Here is a 22,951-nt window from a genome sequence, read left to right as displayed (position 1 = left end):
GTACAATAATGGCAGTCTTCCATGGCATTGGATAATATCCCAGTCTTAGCATGTCGTTGATGATGGATGTAAGTTTCAGCAGCATGAGAATTCCCATACATCTGATCATTTTGTTGGAAATCTTGTCGATGCCAGGGCTTTTCTTGACCAGCAGTTTTTCGATGTAGCCATAGACCTCTGAGGGTCTGACAGGAGTAATGTTGTTCGTGCGTGGCTTTGAAAGGAATTCTGTTAGTGTGGTGTTAACAAGGTGTTCTGTTTGAGGGTGAGAAATGTTGTTTGTGCAAAATTGAGAAGCATAATACTTCTGACACCATATAAAATAATGAGGGTGCACTTTAAGCTATTAGAAACTATTTATTTAATTATAGAATGTATTATATCATAGAGACCTCCAATACAGTATAGTTCTATTTTCATATATCGAAAATTGTTACCAGTCACAAGTTACTAAATATTAAATCTTAAATGTTGCCAGTTACAAATTATTAAATATTACAATGACAACCGAAATTTTTTTAGATTGGAATATTTCATTTTCTTCGTTCGAGGAAGTAATACTAACAATGAGCAAAACAAAATAAATTTTTAGAATGAAAGATAAAAATAACAAAGGATAACTGACATCCATCTAAGATTTCATCTTAATTTCAATTGATTTTGAATGTCACTAATGCAATAAATGTGTGCGTGATAAGGAATTTTCGTGCATTGTGTTTGATATCACATATTGTGTTGTCAAGGAGAAACTACCCTTGAGCTCTTTGGAATAACCGTAGCACACGGCTAGTGCGAGTGATAAAAAACTTCCTTACCGGCAACTTTTTATCTGCTCAGTGATCTGCTCCGTAAGTTCTTTGCGTGTATCATTTAGAAATTCATGAGTTCAAGATAAAGCAATTTCTTCTCGAAATAGTAATAGTATTAGAGTTTTATGAAAGTAAGTAAATAATTTTATTTTCCATCATTATTTCTCAATGTAAACCATTAAGGTGTGACACCTATAATTCAAATGTATATCGATCTTAGAAATAAAATGCTTAAATATCATTTTAAAATTAAAAATAGCGTCAAAATTTATATAATGTTAATACTTTTTGTTATTTGTTTATATAAATGTATTGAATAAAATAAACACAAAATTTTGACAGTTAGGAGCATTGCATGGAATTTGATTGTGAAAGTACTATATGTACGCTTTCAGTTTAAATTTTATACTGTATTTTTACTGTTATCCAGGCTTGTAATCTTTACTTTTATCCTTAAATTTGGACGAAAATGCGCTTATATACATGAAATAGTAACAATGTATTTTGTAATTAAAATTCATAGGTATGAGAAAGGGTTAGATGAGGGCGGGGCATTACTATACTAACATAGTATAAACACTGTGGGAAACTCCGCCTTACTTCTCACTATTTTGGCCTTATTTTATTATCTGAAGTATTATTTTTATTTATTAATCGGGAAAAGGGCTCAGGCTGGCTTGCCGTAATCTGACAGAGCAAGTGTGGGAAACTCTGGCTAAATGTTACGTAACATTCGAGAGAAAGTGTAGTTTTATGTCTCAGTCTCTTTGTATAAATCCATTAGTACTAAAGTTATGATGTAAAATCTTAAACACAAGCGCTGTTTTCATGTCTTGATAGTTTACAAAGCGTTTGATTTTGCTGTACCTATAGTATTATTTAAACCGGTACTTTCGAATATTTTTGTTTTATTTTCGTATATTCCATTCCATTTTCATAATTTAAACAAATTATTGAAAGATTTAATACATGAAAGGAATTTGCATGTAAAATGAATTTCTAGTTAATTACTTTGTTAACATAATTATTTTTATTTAGTTCTTTAATTATATATTATGTCTTATTAATGTTTAGTTTTTTAGATTGTTTATGTTTAAAAATTAGACATTTAAAATTTTTAAGTTTGTCTAATGTATTTTCTACATTGTTTTTATACAAAAGTTAATAATCAGTTGCCTGTATTTAGGTCTTAATTTTTTCTAAAGAAACACTTTTTGTCTCATAGTAATTTCCAGATTTTTAGATTGTCTGGGTTTGCTATGTCTGTCTTTTGTCTGGGTTTGCTGTCTGTCATTTGACACTGATATTTTAAACAGTTTATTTGTATTTCTGGGGATTTAAGTTTTGAATCCCTCTTTATTATGTTTAGCATTCAAAGAGCGCACAGTTAAGGAGGTGGAAATTCCCTATTTCTAGGAAGGTAGCTGATGTGCTGAGTATTCGGATCATTATTTGTAGTTTACGGTTTGACTACAGTGTATTTTATTTATGTATTGGTGAAAATAGAAGTGTCCTTAAAATTTAATTTTGCTGCAGTGTCTCCCAAAAGGGTTCACACATTTCAAGAATTTAGAGAAAAAGCATTATAACCCAGAATTAAATTCGAGTATAAAGTCCAATATTTTTTCATATCATCTCCATGTGATTTTGAATAAAACCAAACTTTTTCACTTTTGATACTGACTTGTTTTTCTTTTCTGAAATTGAAAATGTAAGAAGGCATAGATAAAACATGCCACGAAAGTGATGGTACACTGAAACATTTTTTTAAAATTTCGGAAATGAAAATATCATCTATCACTTTTTTTAAAATTTTTGCATTTTGGTGACATTTAAAAAAAATGTTTAGCTTTGCTTGCTTGCATTTTATTTAATGTTTAAAAATGGATTGTAGTCGTAAGGAAACAATGAACACCATTCGAAAATTAATCATTTTTCTATCACAAGGATTGAAATTTGATTCGGTACATCGTTAAGTTACTAAATTCATCCCATTCTATGGTGCAGTATGTAGTAAAATGCTCTAAAGAAGAAAATCGGATCCAAAATAAAGTAAGAAGAGGTTGTCCAGCAAACAGGACTTGACGTGATCAGAGATTTATAGTTAGAAGAGCTGTGAAAAATCCACGTAAATTTTTTTATTAATGAATAAAGCAATAATTCTCTGAAACTCTTAAGTGTACGAACACTTTTGTGAGCCATTGTACATACAGTACAAAATCCAAATTCCAGATGCCCACTAACTGGAATGATCAGTACCTCCTATAATTTTTTTTTATGCACGACATAGAAATAGGGAATATGTGTGATGCTTAAAATGAAGCAAGACTACTATCAATTTTTCTTACAGTTAACTGAGATTTCTTTTGTTGAGAAACATCATGCACTGATACAGAATCATCCAACATATTGTTTAATCTTTCAATATCTGCCAGCTAGGGAATCACATTTTCACTTTCAGCTCTTGAATAGTAGTAGTGGGAGCAGTATTTTTGATCTTATTTAGCTTTGTACACAATATATGAAACCTGAAGACCCATATTTTTTGTTATTTAAACATTTCACATACTGGTTTTCTTTTGTTGGCATAACAGTGAAGAAGAATGCTCAGCTAGCAGGGTAAATTGTGCTATTTCTTAACTTTAAGATTTGATGTAGCTTATTACTTTGTTCAGCCTATCATTAATCTTAACAAAATTAAAATTTTATTAAATGGTATCCCAATTTTACACTTTCGTTGAAATTATATATTCATTATTCAGCAAATGGAAGTTTGCATTCACTAAAATGACAATTCAAAGTAGCTTTTTCAAAACTGATGCAGCTGTAAAGCTATCCAAGGATTCATGAAATATTTTTAATATGAAATCTGTTGTGAGGAGCATTGAAAAATCATAAGAGAGTTAGGTAAAAATATATTTACGGGTGCTCTTTGGCGAAAAATGGCAATTTTTGGCAATACATGGAGACCGAGTTTGTGCATCTCTTTGACTTGTTATTTTGGCTTTGTGTAGTAATTTTTGTGCCACTACACAAAGCCAAAATAACAAGTCAAAGAATTGCACAAACTCAGTATCCATGTACACATTGACCTATTTTCACCTAAAAAAACAGGGAAAGTGCAGAATCGTCCACTGCACTGCTTGGTGCGTTTTTCAAAATTGCCACTTGACGCACTCTTGCGTCTTGTCTCCTGGATTTGCAACCCCTTCAGAAGACACTATGCAAGAAGGTGACATTTACAATGGCGAACAAGTAAAATAAATACAAAATAAAAGTTGAAAAAAAATGTTAAAAACTGAAAATTGTTTAAAAACAGCATAATAACTTTAAAAAACAAATATGCTTAAGAAAACATAGTAAGCTTCAAAAATTTAAAATCGTTACAAAACCCTGAAGATTAAAATGCATTCACCTATAAAAAAATTTTAAAAAACTGGAAATCCTTTAAAAAAAACCTAATAATTTGAAAAACTAAAATAGTTTCAAAAACACAGTGAGTTTAAAAAAGTTAAAATCCTTACAAAACCCTGAAAAGTTAATACTTCCAATTTTTTTTTTAAATGAAAATTCAGTCATTCCAAAAACATAATTTTAAAAACTAAAAATCATTTCAAAAACATAGTAAGTTTCAAACACTTTAAATCATTACAAAACACTGAAAAATTAAAATATTTGCAAACAATTTTAAAAAATGAAAATCTAATTCTTTCAAAAACATAATAATTTCAAAAACTAAAATTCGTTTCATAAGCATAGTAAGTTTCAAACACTTAAAATCATCACAAAACACTAAAAAGTGAAAATATTTTCACTTACCTGAATGTAAAAAAAGGCTGTATCGCAAAATTACAAGAATTTATCCCCCCCCCCACTTTAGGAGATCCAACGCCCGAAGAAGAATTTTATGAAACATACTTTGAGGATGATGTTTCAGACATCTTCTTCGGGCGTTGGATCTCCTAAAGTGGTGGTGGTGAGGGGGTAAATTCTTGCAATATTGGCAAGAAAGGCTTTGAAAACATGACTTTTAGTAGAGTGGTCATGACGTTTTCTCCACGTAAATTTGTGCAGATATGAATCAAACATTTCTTCATTTCGATGTGTAGAATTTCCAAGAAACCATTTTATTTCTACCCACACACCCTCAATGGTATTAGTATGCTCACCTGTTACTGGGCACACATATGTCAAACCTCTAAATGCCGAAATCCCTTGCCTTCCAGACATTTATAAACAGCCCAACAGTCGGAAATGATTGTGGTGCTAGACAACACCCATTGACTAATTACAATCAAGCTAGCAGGCACTCGTTCGATTCGGGACCACTCTAAAAATATCTGTGGGTATCCTCTTTCGGTTCCTCCAAACACCCATCTTCCTTTCACGGGCCTGCCTCTTCCATGCTTCATCTTCCCAAATTTACTTTCAGTCAAACAACAATCTTTCCCACTCCTCCAATCTTGCAAATATCTCTCACCATGATATGCATACATGTTTCCCTATAGAAATTGTACCAATCGACTGCTGTGTGTTTAGTAACATTCAGATCTTCGATTGCAGGCAACATGGCAAAAAATCTTTCAGAATATTCAGCATACAGGCATGCATTCATTCACGTTTTCAACAATACTAATATCACTGGAAGCCATTGTTAGGCATTGAGTATCTGTAAAAATTTATATAGAGAAGAATTAATTTACCTGCAAAGAGGTAATCCACTCCGCTCAGCCGAAGCATGAAAAGTCACGAATTCTCAAAATGTTCTCGAATTTTCATTTAAAATAACTGCACCTCTACCATCTATTATCGTCTACACCAATCAGAAATTCTCATATATACTGCGCATGTGTGAAAATGCTCTGAAATTCTCAATTTAAAATACATAATGCCGTGTGTTAAAATGCTCCGAAATTAACGTTCTTCCAGAACTGTGAAATCAGCTTGGATACCACAATTGGTACGCTTGTTAATCTCGTAAAAAGCTCCAAACAAAATGCCCCAAATAAGTGGCCGATTCTGCTCTTGACCCCCAAAAACATCAGAGAATTGTACAAACTTGGTATTGCGATCTCCCATGACGTTGTCTATGTACACATTGATCTATTTTCACTTAAAAAGTCAAAGGAGCAGCCAATTATATATTAAAGCCAAACAAAAAATATATAATCTCAATAAACTACATTTTAAATCAAACAATGAAATAACATAAAAAAGGAAATTCATCTTAGTACAACACAAAGGAAATATCCACTTACCTTATTTAGAAATTTCCATGTCTTCACTCAAATAAAATTCCGTAACAGCATCCAAAAATGTACTAAAGTTATCTAAACTGGAATATGTATACTCCCGTTGCCACATAAATTCACAGAAATAAGAGTAAAAAGTATTCTCTGTAGTGCCAGTATCCTCGGATGTTAGACCATACACATTTCTTTCATACAAACAGCACACTTATGATGGCTACTAAGTAAACCTTCATTTACACACCAGCCAATTAATGCTTTTTCCCCCCTTTTGTTCCAAATTATCTGAATGCGGTAAGAAAATCTTACCGCATTCAGCCATTTTACTGTGTAAACCACAAAATAACCAACATCCAACACACATACAAGCCTTTACAAATCTTTTGCCTTCGTTCAAATTAACCACAATAATGAAACCAATTACATCATTGTATGGTTTCCATATCATTCAACGGTTAGAATAGATTTAAGGGTGCCCCTTGTATTATCGTGAAGTTGTTATGTCATTTATGGTAACCTGAGTAGTTGGATGTTATGGAAACCCTATTATGATGTAATTGGTTGCGTGATTGCAGTGAATTTGAGTGATGAGAAAAGATTTGTAAGTGCTTATGATGTTGGTTAGGAAGTTCGTTGCTTGTTTTCTGGTTTAGATGCTAAAATGGCTGAATGTGGTAAGATTAATTTGAAATTTCTGTATGATTTGGAATGAAAGGAGAAAAGAGCATAATTTACTGGTGTGTAAATGAAAGTTTACTTACTAGCATTATAAATGTCCTGTATGTAGGAAGGAAATGTGTATGGTCGAACATCGGATGATCCCGTCACTACGAAGGATATTTTTGACTCTTATCTTTGTGAATTTATGTGGCGATGCTAGTATACAGATTCTAGTTCAGATAATTTTAGGAAGTTTTTGGTTGCTGTTAAGGAATTTTGTTTGACTGAAGACAGGGAAATTGTTAAATAAGGTAAATGGATATTTCCTTTGTATAGTACTATGGTGAATTTCCTTTTTTATGTTATTTCATTGTTTGATTTAAAATGTAGTTTATTGAGCTTATACAGTCAAAAGTCGTTAATTCGGACACCCATAATCCGGACCTCAAAGCTACAAACTTTCTGCGCATGCGTCGTGTTGACGCATGTGCGTAAGACCTTTACGGCTGCGAATACGCGTATGCGCGTGCGCAAAATACGTTTACGAGTGTGCGTTTAATGTATAACGTAAGCTAAAATTATCTAATTATCTATTTCAGTTAATGTTGCAGATTGCGTTGTTCCTTAATCTTCGAATTGGATCCGACTTATTATTTTTTGCAGACTATTAGAGCAATTTTATAAAAGTAAGCTTGAACCATTATGTTAAATGGAATTTCTGATATATATTTACTAATATGTAAAGGATCTACAAAGCGAAAGTATGTTTCGAAGTCCATTAAACAAAAAGTGGAATTGCTGCAAAAAATGAAACAAAGTCTAAACTTTGTTTATATTTAATGCAGCGGGGAAGCGCAATGAATTGGAAGTTGATCTGTCAGCACTATCCTTATCTTCAGGGCAGATGTTTTTATTTTATTTGGCTTATAATTCTTTACTAAATGTAGTATTTCATCTCGATGTACTCCGTCTTTGATATGATTTAAATCAAATTCCTCGTCATTATAATTTGCATCCGATAGTGAAGAAAGTGACAGAAGTTATTGAAAACGAAAAAATTTCAATTGACAAATTAGTCATTAGACACAGCAATTATAGGACTTGAACAGCGGAACTTTGTAACTGAACAAGAAATTATGTCTGTTTATAGAATTAAAGAGAATGTATTATCACATAAAAAACGAAGCAACTTAAACAACTTACATTGAAAGAAATGTTTAATAAAGTAAACAAATAAATATTCAGCTTTTTTTTGTAAATTTTGATACCCTTTAGATCATACTTGTTCTTTATTTCATAAATTACGGTTTCATATTTTTAATTTTATAATTTCTGCATGCCATCTTACCAGATTTAAACTGATGATCTATAATCCAGAATCGCCGAAGTCCCGAGGAGTCCGGATTAACGACTTTTGACTGTATGTTTTTTGTTGGCTTCTTCTTTGAATTTTTAAGTTAAAATAGATCGATGTGTACATGGACAAAGTAAAGTAAAGGGAGTGTGCAGTGCCAAATTTGTGCAATTCTCTGATGTTTTTTCAAGTGAAAATAGGTCGATGTGTACATGGATACTGATCTTGTGCAATTCTCTGACTTTTTATTTTGGCTTTGCCAAAAATCAGCACCGCACAAAGCCAAAATAACAAAGCAAACAATTGCACAAACTCGATATCCATGTACTGCCAATTTTTGCCAAGGGGCACCCGTAAATATATTACATTGAACTACTCGGGTTACTATAAATTAAACAACTTAGCAATATATGAAATAACAGCATAGCGTTAATCCAAGGGGCACCTTTAAATATACTATACTCTAACCGAGAATTCTTATGTATTATCACGAGCGGAAATTTCCAAAGCTTAAAATGCTTCAAACTCTGGCAATGTTGCATATGACAATTCTTCAGGCATTCGTGAGCATGACATTCTTCAATTTTGAGAATCAACATTGCCATTTTCTTATACATTTTTCTTTTTGTATTTGAAAGGTTTATGTAGACAAATATATTTTTTATCTTTAATTCAATTTTAAAATGTGCTTTTGAGACTCGCCTGTACTGGAAGGAACTGCGATACAATTTCTGCAGGAATACAGTATTTTTTTGTAAAATTATTAAAGGGAAAAACTGTTTTGAATCTCTTCTTATCATAGAATTGCGCAAACATGGCATCATGCAGAGCCTTGGCAGTACGCACCTGCTATTTACCAAAAATATCTCTATATTGTTCATTTTAGTGATTTTACAGCAAAAAAACTGAGTTCCAGCATAAACTATCCGGCAGTTTCTTCCAGTGGTCGCAAACTTCACAAGTGCATAGTTTAAAATTGTGTTTAAGGCAAAAAAGTATTAAAGTTTCCTTATGAAAACCTGTTGGAAAACAGAATATAACAAAATGAATGCGTACGAAAATGGCAACATTGTTTGACTGAAGAATTGTTAGGAGCACAGTTGCCTGAAGAATGTTTATGTGATAATACTTAAGTGCATAAGTATGGTTGCGATATTACTTAAGTACCTGTAATTTTATTCTACATAGATTTGAATCATTAAAACAGCTTCTTGTTGTTTCATTTCCTATTTGAAAATTTGTATTTATAGTTGATTGATGTTTTATGAATTATTTGTGGAATGGGTGCATACTTTTATGCTTCTGTGTTTTTTCATCCTCCTGTCATATTCTAGAAAAAATAGTTCAGGCTAGAAAAGTTTCTTTTCTCATTTATATCTTCTATTGGAATTCAAAGGTTTAATAAGATAATTATTTTAATTTAATTATTTATTAAAATTATTATTATTATTTAATTATTCTATTTAATTTTGAAAATCTTTCTTAATTTGCACAAAGAATATTTTGTGATGAAATTAGAACCCTAAGATTAATTAAAAAGCAATTTATTTGCTGTTTTTTTATGAAAGTATGAAGTAGCATTTAGAGAGGAAAAGAAGTCGCATATAATTAATTAGTCTAAAAAATTGCATTTTAGGATAAACTTATGAATTAGTCTGCATTCAGCAAAAATGAATAGAAACTGATATTTCTAATCTTTTTTTCAGGGTACTTATGCTGAAATTTTAAAAGGCTCTAAATATTACAAGGTACTTTCTTTTATATCTAGATCAAAATGGCATATTTTCTATATTTCTCATTTATAAAGCATACCATGTGGATAAGCCAAGAATTTTTAGCAAATTTTTTGCTCCTGAAATCAGCTTATACTATACGAGTTCAAAATACATAAAAATAGTTTGATCACTCCCACATGTACATATGTGTGCACCAACAACTGAAGACTGCACCTCAAAGTCCTGCTGAAATAAAGTATATGCAAATTAATCCTCTCTCTTATTTGGATATGTAGTTGGATTTATAAGGCAGTTTCAACTTTGTCTGATATGGAGGTTTTTGATTTTTGCGAAATTTTTGCAGCAAAATTTTGCCTGTCTGCTTAAACATAGATTGGCTTATATTCAGAAATATATGCTAAATTTTATCTTATTATGTCTGATATCTTTCTAGTTCTGTCAAATAATGTATTTTAGGATTTCTTTTGTGAATTATTGGCAATTTGTAATTATGTGGAGTCTGTCAACATAAAATGAATGATTACGTGAAAGAGTTTTTGTAAGCAATTTAATATTTTAAAGTTTAGATATCTAAAGAAATCATAGTTGGAATATACGAGGGTCAGTCAAAAAGTTAGTTGCACTGCCTAAGAAAACAAAACAGGAGCAGAATTTTACAATAACTTTATTTAAAGTTCCATTCAAAATCAACTTTTCAACGTAATTACCTCTGTTATTTAACCATTTGTTGAGGCGTGGTACAAGTTTTTTTATGCCTTTTGCAAAGAAATTCCGTCCAATGGCCGATAACCATTTTTGGGCTGCAGCTTTCACTTCGGCATCCGAATGGTATCGTCGCTTTGAAAGTTCTTGTTTCATGGGACCAAACACATGGAAGTCAGGAGGTGAAAGGTCTGGGCTATAAGAAGGGTGATTCCACACTTCCCACCTAAACTTTTTCAGAAGTTCGCACGTTTGTTTTGCTTCATGCAGTCTTGCATTGTCATGCAGGAGCACAAAGCCTTTCGACAGTTTACGCGATTAAGTGATTTCCACAATTGTTTTAGTGTTTCACAATAAGAAGATGCATTAATTGTGGCCGCCTTCGGGATGAACTCTATATGCACCATGCTCTGTCGAGAAACAGCGTCATCGCCACTTTTCCTGCAGATGGAATGGTTCAACACTTTGTTCATGTCAGGGAACTGTAATGTTTCCACTCGAGCGAGCTGCGTTTCGTTTCAGGTGAGAAGTGGTGAATCCAAGTTTCATCTCCAGTCACAATTTTGTCCAAAAGCTCATTTCCTTCCTTTTGGTAACATTACAGAAATGCAAATGCACTTTCAAAACGCTTTCCTTTATGTTCCTCTGTCAATAGACGTGGAACCATCAAGCACAAACTTTATGAAATTTTAAGGTGATCGGCAATAATTTTATGCGCACTTCCATGAGAAATATCCAGTTCACCTGCAACTGCCCATAAATTTCAGTGCAGTTGCACCTTTCTGCCCACAAAAAACAAATCACTGCATGCCTTTCCAATTTGGACGCCATCTGCAGCTGTCGAGACATGTTTGCGACTGATTATCAGAAAAACTAAACTTGCCTCGGGGAAACCGCTACGTCATGCGATAAAGTTACATGTCTGAAGTGTTGCCACACAGTTTCATCCAAATAGTCTTAAATTGAATATATTTATGCAGTAGTGCAACAAACTTTCTGTCTGACTTACTTATATCTAAAGAATATTGGAATGTTGGAATATATATCTAAAGAATTCACAGTTGGAATTAATAAATGCATTTTAAACTCTGATCAAAACACAATACTTTTTTTAATGGATAGGCATTAACTGATTAAGGATTTGCCACGAAATATGGCCATCTCCTTGTCTATTCAAACATTTCTTAACTTAGAACCTTGCCTATGTTGCAGAATAAGGTCAGCTGTCAACCGTGTCGAGAAAGAAGGACGGTCAACGGTCATTATTTTGGCGCAAACAACCAAATCTTATATCAAAATCAGACCCATGCCCTCAGTTTCCAGCAGCCAGTCTCAATTAATTGCCATACTGATTTAGGAGATGGAATATAAAATAGAAAACCTCTCTGTTTTAGAAGGAAAGAGAAAGGTTTGCTCTTTGATGATAATCAGGATTATGGTAATAATATTGTTTCAAAATTGAGGGTTAATATGAGTAATCTGTAATTTGTAATCAGTCACTTTGGTTTCTGTGAAGTGGGTATGGCAGTCATCTGGCTGAATTCATTTTATTATCTTAGGTAAATAATGAATATCTATTTCATGCAATGTAAATAGCAGATTGGAGGAAAAAATGAAGCCACGAAATATGACCATCTCCTCATCTATTCAAATATTTCTTAACTGAGAACCTTGCTTATGTTGCAGAATAAGGTCAGCTGTTAACCGTGTTGAGAAGGAAGGAGGGTCATTATTTTGGCGCAAACAACCAAATCTTATATCAAAATCAGACCCATGCCTTCAGTTTCCAGCAGCCAGCCTCAATTAATTTCCATACTGACTTAGGAAATGAAATATAAAATAGAAAACCCCTCTGTTTTAGAAGAAAAGAGAAAGGTTTACTCTTTAATGATAATCAGGATTGGATGAGGAAATTGACAATAGAAACTCCTCACTGTGAAACCTACAGATAACCACAATAAAATGGAAATATATTTTAGCATAGTATGGTAATAATATCATTTCAAAATTGAGGGTTAATGTGAGTAATCTGTAATTTGTAATCGGTCACTTTGGTTTCTGTGAAGTAGGTATGGCAGTCATCTGGCTGAATTCATTTTATTATCTTAGGTAAATAATGAATATCTATTTCATGCAATGTAAATAGCAGATTGGAGGAAAAAATGGAGTTCTTTGAGCAATATGATCTTCCTCCACTACTCTGTGTTATGATCTCATGATTTGGGCAAGTACATTCAAATTTGTTTCTAGAATTTTACTGCATTTTCTTATGCTACACAAAATTTAAGCTATACTTGCAGCTCTTAAGCATTTGTTCACCATTTTTGGCCCCTACCATAGCTCTGGGTTCCAGATTGCTAAATTAAAATTGAAAATGGGTCATGTTTTCAAATCTAATTCATATCCATTTGTAATAGTTCCGTAATTTGCTAATAGTAGTTACATACTGTAAATTTATGGTATTTAAAATAAATCAGGAGTTCCATTTTTTGACTGCAAAAAGGGAAATATTAAATATTTTAAATTTTTCCAGAATGCATTTAATTTAAAATCTGTTATTACAGTTTTTGATATCTATGTTAAGAGTGCAGTACATGATCCCAAATAACAAGACTGTTGTATTTGTTTGTTGTTTGAGGTACTATGTAATTAAAAAAATAACAGTATATAAATTTAAATATGCAGTAAGCCCTTGCTCACAAGGCTGTGGAGTCAGTAGGGAAAATGACCGAGTCCAACTACTGGAACTTTAAAGACTCTGACTCGACTCCAACTCACTCATATATATATATATATATATATGCAAACATATACACATGGGTTACAGCTTATTTTTTTAATATAAAATAAGTAATAGATGCTACAGAAAAGAATTGATGGCATAGCAAATTATTTATATTAATTGGCATTTATTATGAAATGGAAAAACTGGCATTAGTTATTTCTAAGTAACGGTATAGCTTCAGCTAGATCTTCTTTGTTGTAGGGCCATAGATCCAATTTGATAACTTTGAGCTGAGAAGAGTCTTTCTACACTAACTTGATTAGGAGGAAGAGCTGTTACTGTTAGGGCTACTTCTTTTAACTTTTCAGGATAGATTTTTATAAGTTCTAAAAGAGGTGTCTTGCAAGAGCAATCATATTTATCTGTTACTTCACATGTAAAAATCTTGTTTGCATTTTTTCATTTTTATATCTAAAGGTTCTTGGTTCTTTATTTTCATTCGCTTTGCCTTATCCTTTTCAATATTATCCAAAAATATTTCTAAAAATCTTAATTCATCACTGGAAGAGGATGATAGAGACTCAAATGCAATATCTGCAATTTGACTGTCCTGATTTGAATTCTCTAATCGTTCTGAGAATAATTTCATTCTTAATGAAAGTTCATGGATGGTTTTCTTGGCCTTTTTAATTTGTTTGTCATCCAAGAAAATTCAGTGTTTCGAATCTACATATATTGAACAGAGCAAGATCTCATTGTCTAGCAAACTAGTTTGTCTTTTCTTCATGGAAGAAATGATTCCTTCTGCAATAAACCCTCCTTTTCAAAAAGAACAAACATTACATTCTTCCATTCTCGCCTCCTGTCAATTCTTCATATTGCAGCTTTTTTGTGGCTATATATGGGTTAGAAAGAAGAGTTTCCAATTCTGTAAGATCATTCCATGGTCTTTTTGTAGTGAAACATTAGGGTTATCTACACCTTCTAAAAACGTTCTTAATTCTAACAACCTCTTTATCATCAAATATGTTCTTCCTTATCTCGTTATTCGATCAATAATTGCTCCTTTTGCTGCTCGCTTCTTAAGAATGGCATCAATTTTGGGAGTTATTGCTTCTATTGCTGCTTACCTAAATTTACCAGTGAAATTTGTTACTAAATAAATCAGTTTAATCACTAATGGCAGTATCACATCCATCCTCCTCCCTTATATTTATTTATTGATATGTCAATAAAAATAATAAAAAGTCCATAAATAAAAATAATAACTCAGCTTTTCATTATTTTTTAAAATTTATTTTAATTGCATTTCAAATTCAAACTGTATAACAAAAACTGGAGTCGGGAGTTAGAGTCGACCTGTTTTTAGTGACTGCAGCTCTGACTCCTTTTACCCCAAAATCTGCCCGACTCCGACTACACAGCCCTGCTTGCTCAACATTATTTCACATATATGCATCATAATAAAGAACTTCCATATTCCATTTTAATATCGGAATTTACAGGAATATCATGTTCAGATTGCTCGCTAATAAAACCTTTCCTTTTAGCTACTCCCTACAATCTGCATTCCATGTTGAGATGCATTCCTTTCGCACATTATTAAATTTAAGTTAATAATGATTCTTGAAGGGAAAAATTAGAATAACAAAACCATTTTTTGTAAATATCAACAATTTTATTCAAACTTCAAAAGGGACAAAAATATTAGCTACTTTCTTACAAAATATATTACGTATATGCCCAAAAATCTTTAGAATATCATTCTGATGTTGCCATTCCGGGAAAGCACAACTCTTTTTCTTTTAGTCATAATTCACAATCTTTACAAATACAAATTGATTAAAATATACAGTAAGCCCTTGCTCAACATTATTTCACATTCATGCATCATCTTAATTGTTTCAATTAAATTTGTCCAGCACAAGTATTTCACTAATACGTATTTCAGTGCTCATTCATCAACACTGAATTCTTGATAGCATGAGTTCTGGCCAGAAGTTTTCAACAACTTTAAAGAATTTCCATTGACTGAAAATAATACTAAAGAAATCACTAGAGAATATAGTTCGGAAAAGCAAATGCCACCAAAGGATGTCTAGGTATGGAAGAAGGAAAAGTGAAAGAATTAATCGATAAATGATGAATGAAGAACTGTATTATCTCATAACACCAGTGGACAATGAAAAGAGTGATGGGGAAGAAGATATTGCTTTAATTTACAAGAAGCTACATGCATTGTTAAAAAAGACAGATTCTAATTCTAATTTTGCAATGTAGATTGACCCAAATGAAAAAAACAAGAAGACGGTTTATGAGAGACGCTGAAATACTTTACTCTCCTTAACCATAAAACTTTTAAGGAGTTGCATTAATTATTGTCTCAAGCAAAAATTACCAGTTTTTTTTAAAAATATTTTATGGCGTACTTATTACACAGTAATAAAAATACTTTCAATTAACATTTACATTATTTTTTCCTTTTACAACAATATTTAGGTTTGCTTAAAACTATACATATTTTCCTGATCTGAATTATACCTACCGTTTTATTCCCATGGAAAGTTAAATTTGTGATATGAGATTTTGCTATATGTGCAATGTGTTAACAACGTAACCCAAACATTCGGCAAGGATTTGCTGTATATGTACTATCTAATTCTGTTATTAAACGCATGGATAACCTGTGTCCATACAAATTTTAAATTGCATTTTTATGAAGAATATGGTATCTAGTGATTATTTAGTTTGCATGGCAATTTTTCATGGCATGTGGTTCAAATTGATAGTTTAGTTCTGCATAATTCAGTTCTTTTAAATAAAATTTTAACCATTGTTTCTTTAAATATTATGAGAAGTCCTATTTTCTTATGCAGTACATATTTCATATTTTAAATTGTGATTATATTTTTATGCTTGTATTTTTTTTTAATGTTTTGTTTTGTTAATTAAATTGTATTAAAAGCTGGTATGTAGTAGAATCCTATGGTTAAAAGAGTGGTGGATTATTGACTTTCAGTCTTATTTTGATTTTTTTTCTACAAATTAGTTTTGAGATTACAATTTCTTATTAATGTAAACATAACTGGTCTTAGACTAGAATTCTAGGCTATGAAAGTATATCTTATGTCTTGGACACAATCACTGAAAGTTCCTCGGTTTTTTATATTTTGTGATATATCTGTTATTTACATATTATTACACCCTTTTTTAATTGACATGGTTCAGTAAAGCCTAATGGTAAAGTATATAATATTTAATGTCTGGTATTATTTGAGGCATGCACTTCATTGTCTCAAACACAAAAAATAAACATACGGTGATACAAAGTAGATTATGCTTTCAAAATGAAAGTTTATTTAATTTTGAGAAAATTAACCGCATTTATGCATAACCAATTATAAATTTCTCCATAGTTATCTCTTCAGAGGCATTGCAAGTGCATATAGCGAATTGCTTTGAACTAGGTGGTATGGTCTAAAATAGTTTTCCTTATTTTATCTCAACAGTTTTTAAATTTTATGGAAACTAATCATCACGAGTTGAAGATAAAGTCATGAGAATAATTCCTGGTGGTTGGAGAGAACTGTGGGAGGTGGATATGAGAGTGTCTTGTTCCTCTTCTCCCTGTCACCAACTTTTCGAGTCCACTCAACAGTATTTTAAATGCTTCCAAGTTGCAAAAACATTACATATTTAGAAATATCCATACCTTCTCTGGGATTCAAATCAATACAGACAGAAGGCTATGCCAGCTTGCTCTCCTTCATTACTATTATTATTATATGGACGCAGGCCTAATCCTCCTAGCTGGCACAAGCCGGCCATATGATCAAAAAATAGGACTGCCCAGAAAAAAAAAAAAAAAAAGTATAAAGTCCAAAATCTGAGTCTCGGTGCCGAATTTCAGTTCTGTTTTTGTTCGTATTTATAATCTTCATTATTGTCTCTGCAAAATCTTTCAAATTTGAGTAGTTCCTTTTAAAATTTCCCTTAAAATTATTTCTATATTTTTCTCTTGCATTGCAGGTAAGCGTACATTCATCAACGAAGTGCATGGCAATCCCCAAACTTATCACAAATTAAGCATTTGTCATTATTCTGTAGATGGAACCGATTAAAATAAGCTGAGAAACGCCCATGATTAGTCAGTACCTGATTTATATCAACATTATTTATAATATTCATCTTCTTGTTTAACTTTACATTTTTCATTAACTCTTTTTTTCTTATTAGACGGCACTCAGCAAAAATTTCATTTTGTATAAATCCAGTTTTCCATTTCAGCAAAGGTCTTTTTTCTTGAATCTTGGATGTCAAAATTATCGGTCCCATCCCCAAGTGCCGCTATTTTAGCAAGGGTGTCCGCTCTTTCATTTCCGACAATTCTACTGTGTGCTTTTGCCCAGTGTAATTGAACAATATATTTTCTTTCATCCTTTTTAAACAAGTCTTTTATTTCATTAATCAGGTGATTTTTATGATCTGGTTGGGCGAGTGCCTGAAGCGCAGATAGGGCATCAGTATAAATATTTATAAAACATCGAACTGTTAATTTTTTATTAATCCAGTTCAAAGCCTCTGTCAATGCGTATAGCTCTGCTTGATAAACCAAATTCATTAATATTAACCATTATTCATTGGTAATTCATTAGTATTGGTATTCATTAGTTAATTAATACTAATTCACTAGTAATTTCCTACATTACTATATTGAATGTGCTATAGTGCCCCTACATTACTATATTATATGTACTATAGTTCCCCTACATCACTATATTAAATATACTATAGTTTCCCTACATTACTATATTAAATATGCTATAGTTCCCTACATTAAAATATTAAGCATATTAATTTTTTGCAGTGTATATATATTGCAAAAGATTATTAGTTGTTAATATTTTCTAATAGAATAGTAAAATTAAATAGGAATTTCTAAGGTATAAAATTTCTTGTTTTCAAAATTAAACTATTTTGTAATTTAAATTATGTTTAAATATATAAATTACAATGATAATTATAATTTAATTCCTACATTGCTTAAAATTTAAAGAGGTGATATTGTTAATTTTTGACGACTTTTAGGTAACAGTCCGTATAATTATTTCCAGTGCCTCTTTATTTATCTGTGAGCTCATAGAAGGATATTATGAGGCAAACTGATATTTTATATATATGCACATAAATACTTTAGCTATGTGATTGTTGCGAATTACATTTCTATTGAAGTAATAATACTGATTCTACATGCGAAAAGGTTACAGAACTTAGCAGATACTTTCTGATTACTCTCACCCTTTGATTACAACTTTCAGTGGAATTGGCCAGTTTTGCCATAGTTTTAGGTACACATGCAACAATAAGTAACCCATGCATGTACACTGTGGGGGGGGGGAAAGAAAAGAAAATGGGACAGTTCTATATCTCCCATTCAACTGGGCTGATTGACAAAATTCAAATTGTGTTTTTCATGTCTCAAAAGTGCAACTTTGTATATATATTAGATTTGTATATAGCATTGTTCTGATATAGGTATATTGACACAAAATTGGACTTTTTCGGAAATGATGTGCCTATTTTTTCCCCTATTTTGATTCTATTACTCAAATTATGTCTAAATATTAAAAAGTGTAAAATTTGGTGTACAATTTACTGAGAAATTTGAGAATTTATCTTGCCGCATTTTTCAGTTTGTGCCACTTGGCAAACTTCTTAATTTATAACAACCTATTTTCCTTTCCTTATTTTTTTTCATTGTACACGAGCAAGAAAAAAAGGTTCAATTTCATACTTTCAAATAATTTTAACAAAGTGCATAAACCACATTTAGAGTTATTATCGCTTTTAATGAATATGCCAAATTTCAAGACGCGCCAATATGTAATTTCACGTGTATCTTGGGAAATTTTGAATAAAAAAACTTAAATTTTTGGCAGGTGTGCCTAGAAATACATCTACTTTAAGACAATGTTATAAATTTTATAGGGTATAATACAAACATTTCTTCGAAAAATTTATAAAAAATATTTAAAAATACAAATTTTAAAAGTAAATCGTAAAAAAAAAAAAAAAAAAAAAAAAAAAAAAAAAAAAAAAAAAAGTGTGTGACTTATATTTGAATTAAGCCTAAATTTCGAATTCTGGTGGAAGAAATGACGTAAGTTTAATAATATATATGAAATTCAATTAACACTGAGGAGCTAAAATTTTGAGAGCTAATTTTTTAAAAGCTACTTGTTCGATTTTTACAAAACTTGGCAGTTTGGCATAATTTGATTAATAGAATTGAAATATGGAAAAAAATTGGCATGTTGTTTCAGAAAATGTCCATTTTTGTGTCAAAATACCTATGTTAGAACAATGCTACATATAAATCTAATATCCTGAGTCGTGCTTTTGAGACATGAAAATTGCAAGTTGAATTTTTTCAATGAACCCGATAGAATGGGAGGTATAGAACTGTCCCCCCCTTTTTTTTGCGCAGTGTACGTTCTGCATACATGTTTGAGCACATACAGATTTACAAGCTTTGTATTTAACAGTCATTTTTCTAAACAGTATCCACCGGTTATAAAAATGTAAATATGAAATAGGTTCTGTTCCCTCTCATAAATTTTTTTCCAATAAAATACTTCTTTTCATTGTTATTTAGGAACAGAACAGTATCTGTCATTAAACAAATGTTTTTTGCTGATTAACAAATTTGCCAGTGAATTAGTGACTTTTCATGAAGTTGTGGGTAATCCGAAAGTACCTTTTAATTATTATTGTTGTTGTTTTCTTAGTCTAACTTATGCATTCTTTGAACCTTTTAATGTATATTGAAAACCTGACTGTATTATTTATGATGCATTGCTAAACATTGTGCCATAAAGTTCTAAATGGTCAAATGAAATTTTTAGAATATTTTTTGTTAATACATTTCATTTTTATAATTTCAGATGGGACAAGATAAAAATGAATCATCAAAACAAAGCATTTATCGAATACCTCCCTACCATTATTTGCATGTTCTTGATAAAACAGCAAATGTTACTAGAATTGAAACTGGACCCAAAACCTATATTCGGCAAGAAAATGAACAGTATGTATATTTTACATGAAATGTTTATGTCTAGTGTAACAGCAACTAAAATTTTCATCTTTTGTGAAGAATTCTACTGAAGTATTTGTTTAAACAGAGGAGAGCATTTGCTAGTCTCATTGTGTCTTGGATATTAAGTCTTAACATCTCTGCTATTTTAGCACCTTTTCCCTTTTGAAATGGGCATCTGCCAAGATATTCCTTTAGAATTGGAAAGGTGATGAAAATTGCTTTTTGATAATTGGAAATTGTATGGCAAATGGTCCAACATCTTCCAATTAAAAAAAAAAAAAATGTAATCAAACACCTGCATATGGACAAGCATTATTATCATTTTGAAGCAAAATACCTTCGATTAGCAGCTAGGGATTTGGCGTTCTGAAAGTGGCTTATAAATGTTTTACTTTTACTACATAGACACTTGCATTACCTGCTGCTCCCCTTTCTAAGAAATTGAATGGCAACTTGCCTTTCTGATTTTAAAGAATAGTAGTGGTCACTTTGCAACTTCTGCTACGGACGATTCTTGACAACTGCTGTTCTCAAGAACTTTTCTGATATTTTTTTTAAATTTAAGTTATATAATAATTTATGGTACTATTCAGTTTTGAGGGCCGTAAAAAATTGCCAAACTATTGTTGATGCCGATGCTGCCAAAAATAATTGCGGCAACCCTAATATTTGTGGCAAGAAGGGAAGTATAATAGTATATCTAAGATTTATGTTTTAATTTAGATGAAAGGTTAATTTCATATAATACTTTTTTATTATTATAATTTATATGAAAAAGGCTAAACATGACTGAATGGAATCATAAGAGTAAATAACTATTTCAGATCATTATTATAATTTGTATAAAAATTGCTAAACATAACTGAATGGATGCCTGTATCCCTATTTCGCTACCGACTTATCGCTAAAGCATAATTTCATCTTGTTGGTTGTTCAAACGTAATTTTCTGTAATGAATGATGCCTTTTCTTTGAAAATATTCTCGTTAAAGTGCAGAATCGCTCAGGTATTTGTTTGCCACTTTTTACAAGGGTAAAAACAATGGAATTCTTGTCAATTTTCTTTTACTTTTTAAGTGAAAATAGGTCGATATGTACATAGATAAAGTCAAGGGTGTGCGCAGTGCCATTTTTGTGCAATTCTAGGATTTTTTTTAAGTGAAAATAGTTCGATGTGCACATGGATACCGAGTATGTGCAATTCTTAAAAACGCGTCAAGTAGTGGGTGATTCTGGACTTTACCCAAAATTCTATTGCCGACTTTTCGTCATGGGGCAATTCCCAAATTGTTAAATCCATAGGATATCAAAAAAGGATTTAAAAATTAAACTAGTATGTCAATGGCATCTTAAGAAATATAGAACTATGTAAACTTATGCAATCTGAAATCAACGTGTACGCTAGATTTGGCGAGCTGTTAAATTGGGTACGTTTGCTAGATTTGGTGCTTTTGCGTATACATTTTCACTGCAATTTTTTTACAGCCCTCAAAACCGAATAGTACCTAATTTATTGTTCTGCTATTGGAAGTTCAGGAGGAATTGATGCATTAAAAAATAAAAGTTTAAGCTTCAATGGGTACATTTATTTTTATATAAAAAGAAATTTATATTTTCTTTCTATTCATGTTGTTTTCCTTTCTTTTGAGTCTGAATTCCCAGGGCATGGCTGTTTTTATATTGAAAATGTATTTCAATAGTTTATGTTCAAGATAAGATTGTGCTGAAAATATTGTTTGAGGTGTTATTTAATTATTATTTCTTAACTTTTTAATGGATAATATACATAAAATTATATCTTATAGCAGGGCAAAATTTAGAGAACTTCCTTCAGATTATTTAGAAAAGGTTTTGAAAATGAAAATTTGAGTGATTTTATTTGCATAATTTTAGAGCACTTAAAATTAGTTAAAATAATTAAATATATAGAATCCCAAAGGCCAAATTTTGAAATTTTTGATTAATTTTATATTTTTTGAAAATTTAAGGAATTTTTGATAAACAAACTGGAAAATTAAAAAGCAATGTGTTTTCACTCTGAAAAGCATAAGATATTTATGTTTCGAATTTAATAAAAAAACTAAGCAATTTAAAAGATGTGTATTGCTACTCAGCAAAAGATAAGACATTTGTTTTTCAAACTTAATAAAAAATTCAGTGATTTAAAAGTGTTGCCAATGCCTGATATAAAATATTACACATGCTAGTTTGCCATTTGGCAAAGAGTAAGATATAAAATTTTTCTTCTGAATTTAATCTATCTGTCATTGATTAACAAACTAAACAATTTAAAAGTAATAAACACAAGTCTCTCTTATTATTAATTACTTGCTGGACCAATGAAATTACCCTATCTAGACTCATTAAAAGTATTACTCAGTTTTATTCTTTTTTACAGTAACTATTTTAGGTGGCTGTCATGTATGGCCAGCCCCCTAACATAAAAATAGGTAATAAAAATATTCTTGATTTATCATAGAAATGATTTGATTTTATTAAAGTTTTAAATAACATTTTTACTAAATTTTTATTTTTTTATTTCTCTTATTTAATTTATATTTAATCGAATTGAATTTGTAGAAACCTCAACTAACTCCAGAGTTTTAAGAATCATATTT

At 31.1% G+C, this 22,951-nt stretch overlaps 1 protein-coding gene across 2 annotated transcripts in view; it reads left to right on the top strand.

Moving 5' to 3' along the window:
* The first annotated feature begins 573 nt into the window (after positions 1-573).
* The window catches only part of LOC118187649 (major vault protein-like), a 116,199-nt gene continuing 93,821 nt past the window's right edge, over positions 574-22,951 (top strand). Inside the window, exons 1-3 of one of the 2 annotated variants that reach the window (XM_085813533.1) lie at positions 574-940; positions 9,779-9,820; positions 20,180-20,322. In XM_085813533.1, coding sequence (XP_085669659.1) covers positions 935-940; positions 9,779-9,820; positions 20,180-20,322 — 191 coding nt within the window. In that variant the 5' untranslated portion in view covers positions 574-934. The remainder of the gene's footprint in view (positions 941-9,778; positions 9,821-20,179; positions 20,323-22,951) is intronic. The other variant, XM_085813534.1, reaches the window with a different exon arrangement.

The sequence above is a fragment of the Stegodyphus dumicola genome, chromosome 3 (assembly GCF_044657685.1).
Source record: "Stegodyphus dumicola isolate Sdum_Otavi_A_Nest chromosome 3, ASM4465768v1".
NCBI classification, from domain to species: domain Eukaryota; kingdom Metazoa; phylum Arthropoda; class Arachnida; order Araneae; family Eresidae; genus Stegodyphus; species Stegodyphus dumicola.
The sequence above is the reverse complement of the archived record's forward strand: the minus strand, read 5'-3'. Positions and strand labels throughout refer to the sequence as shown.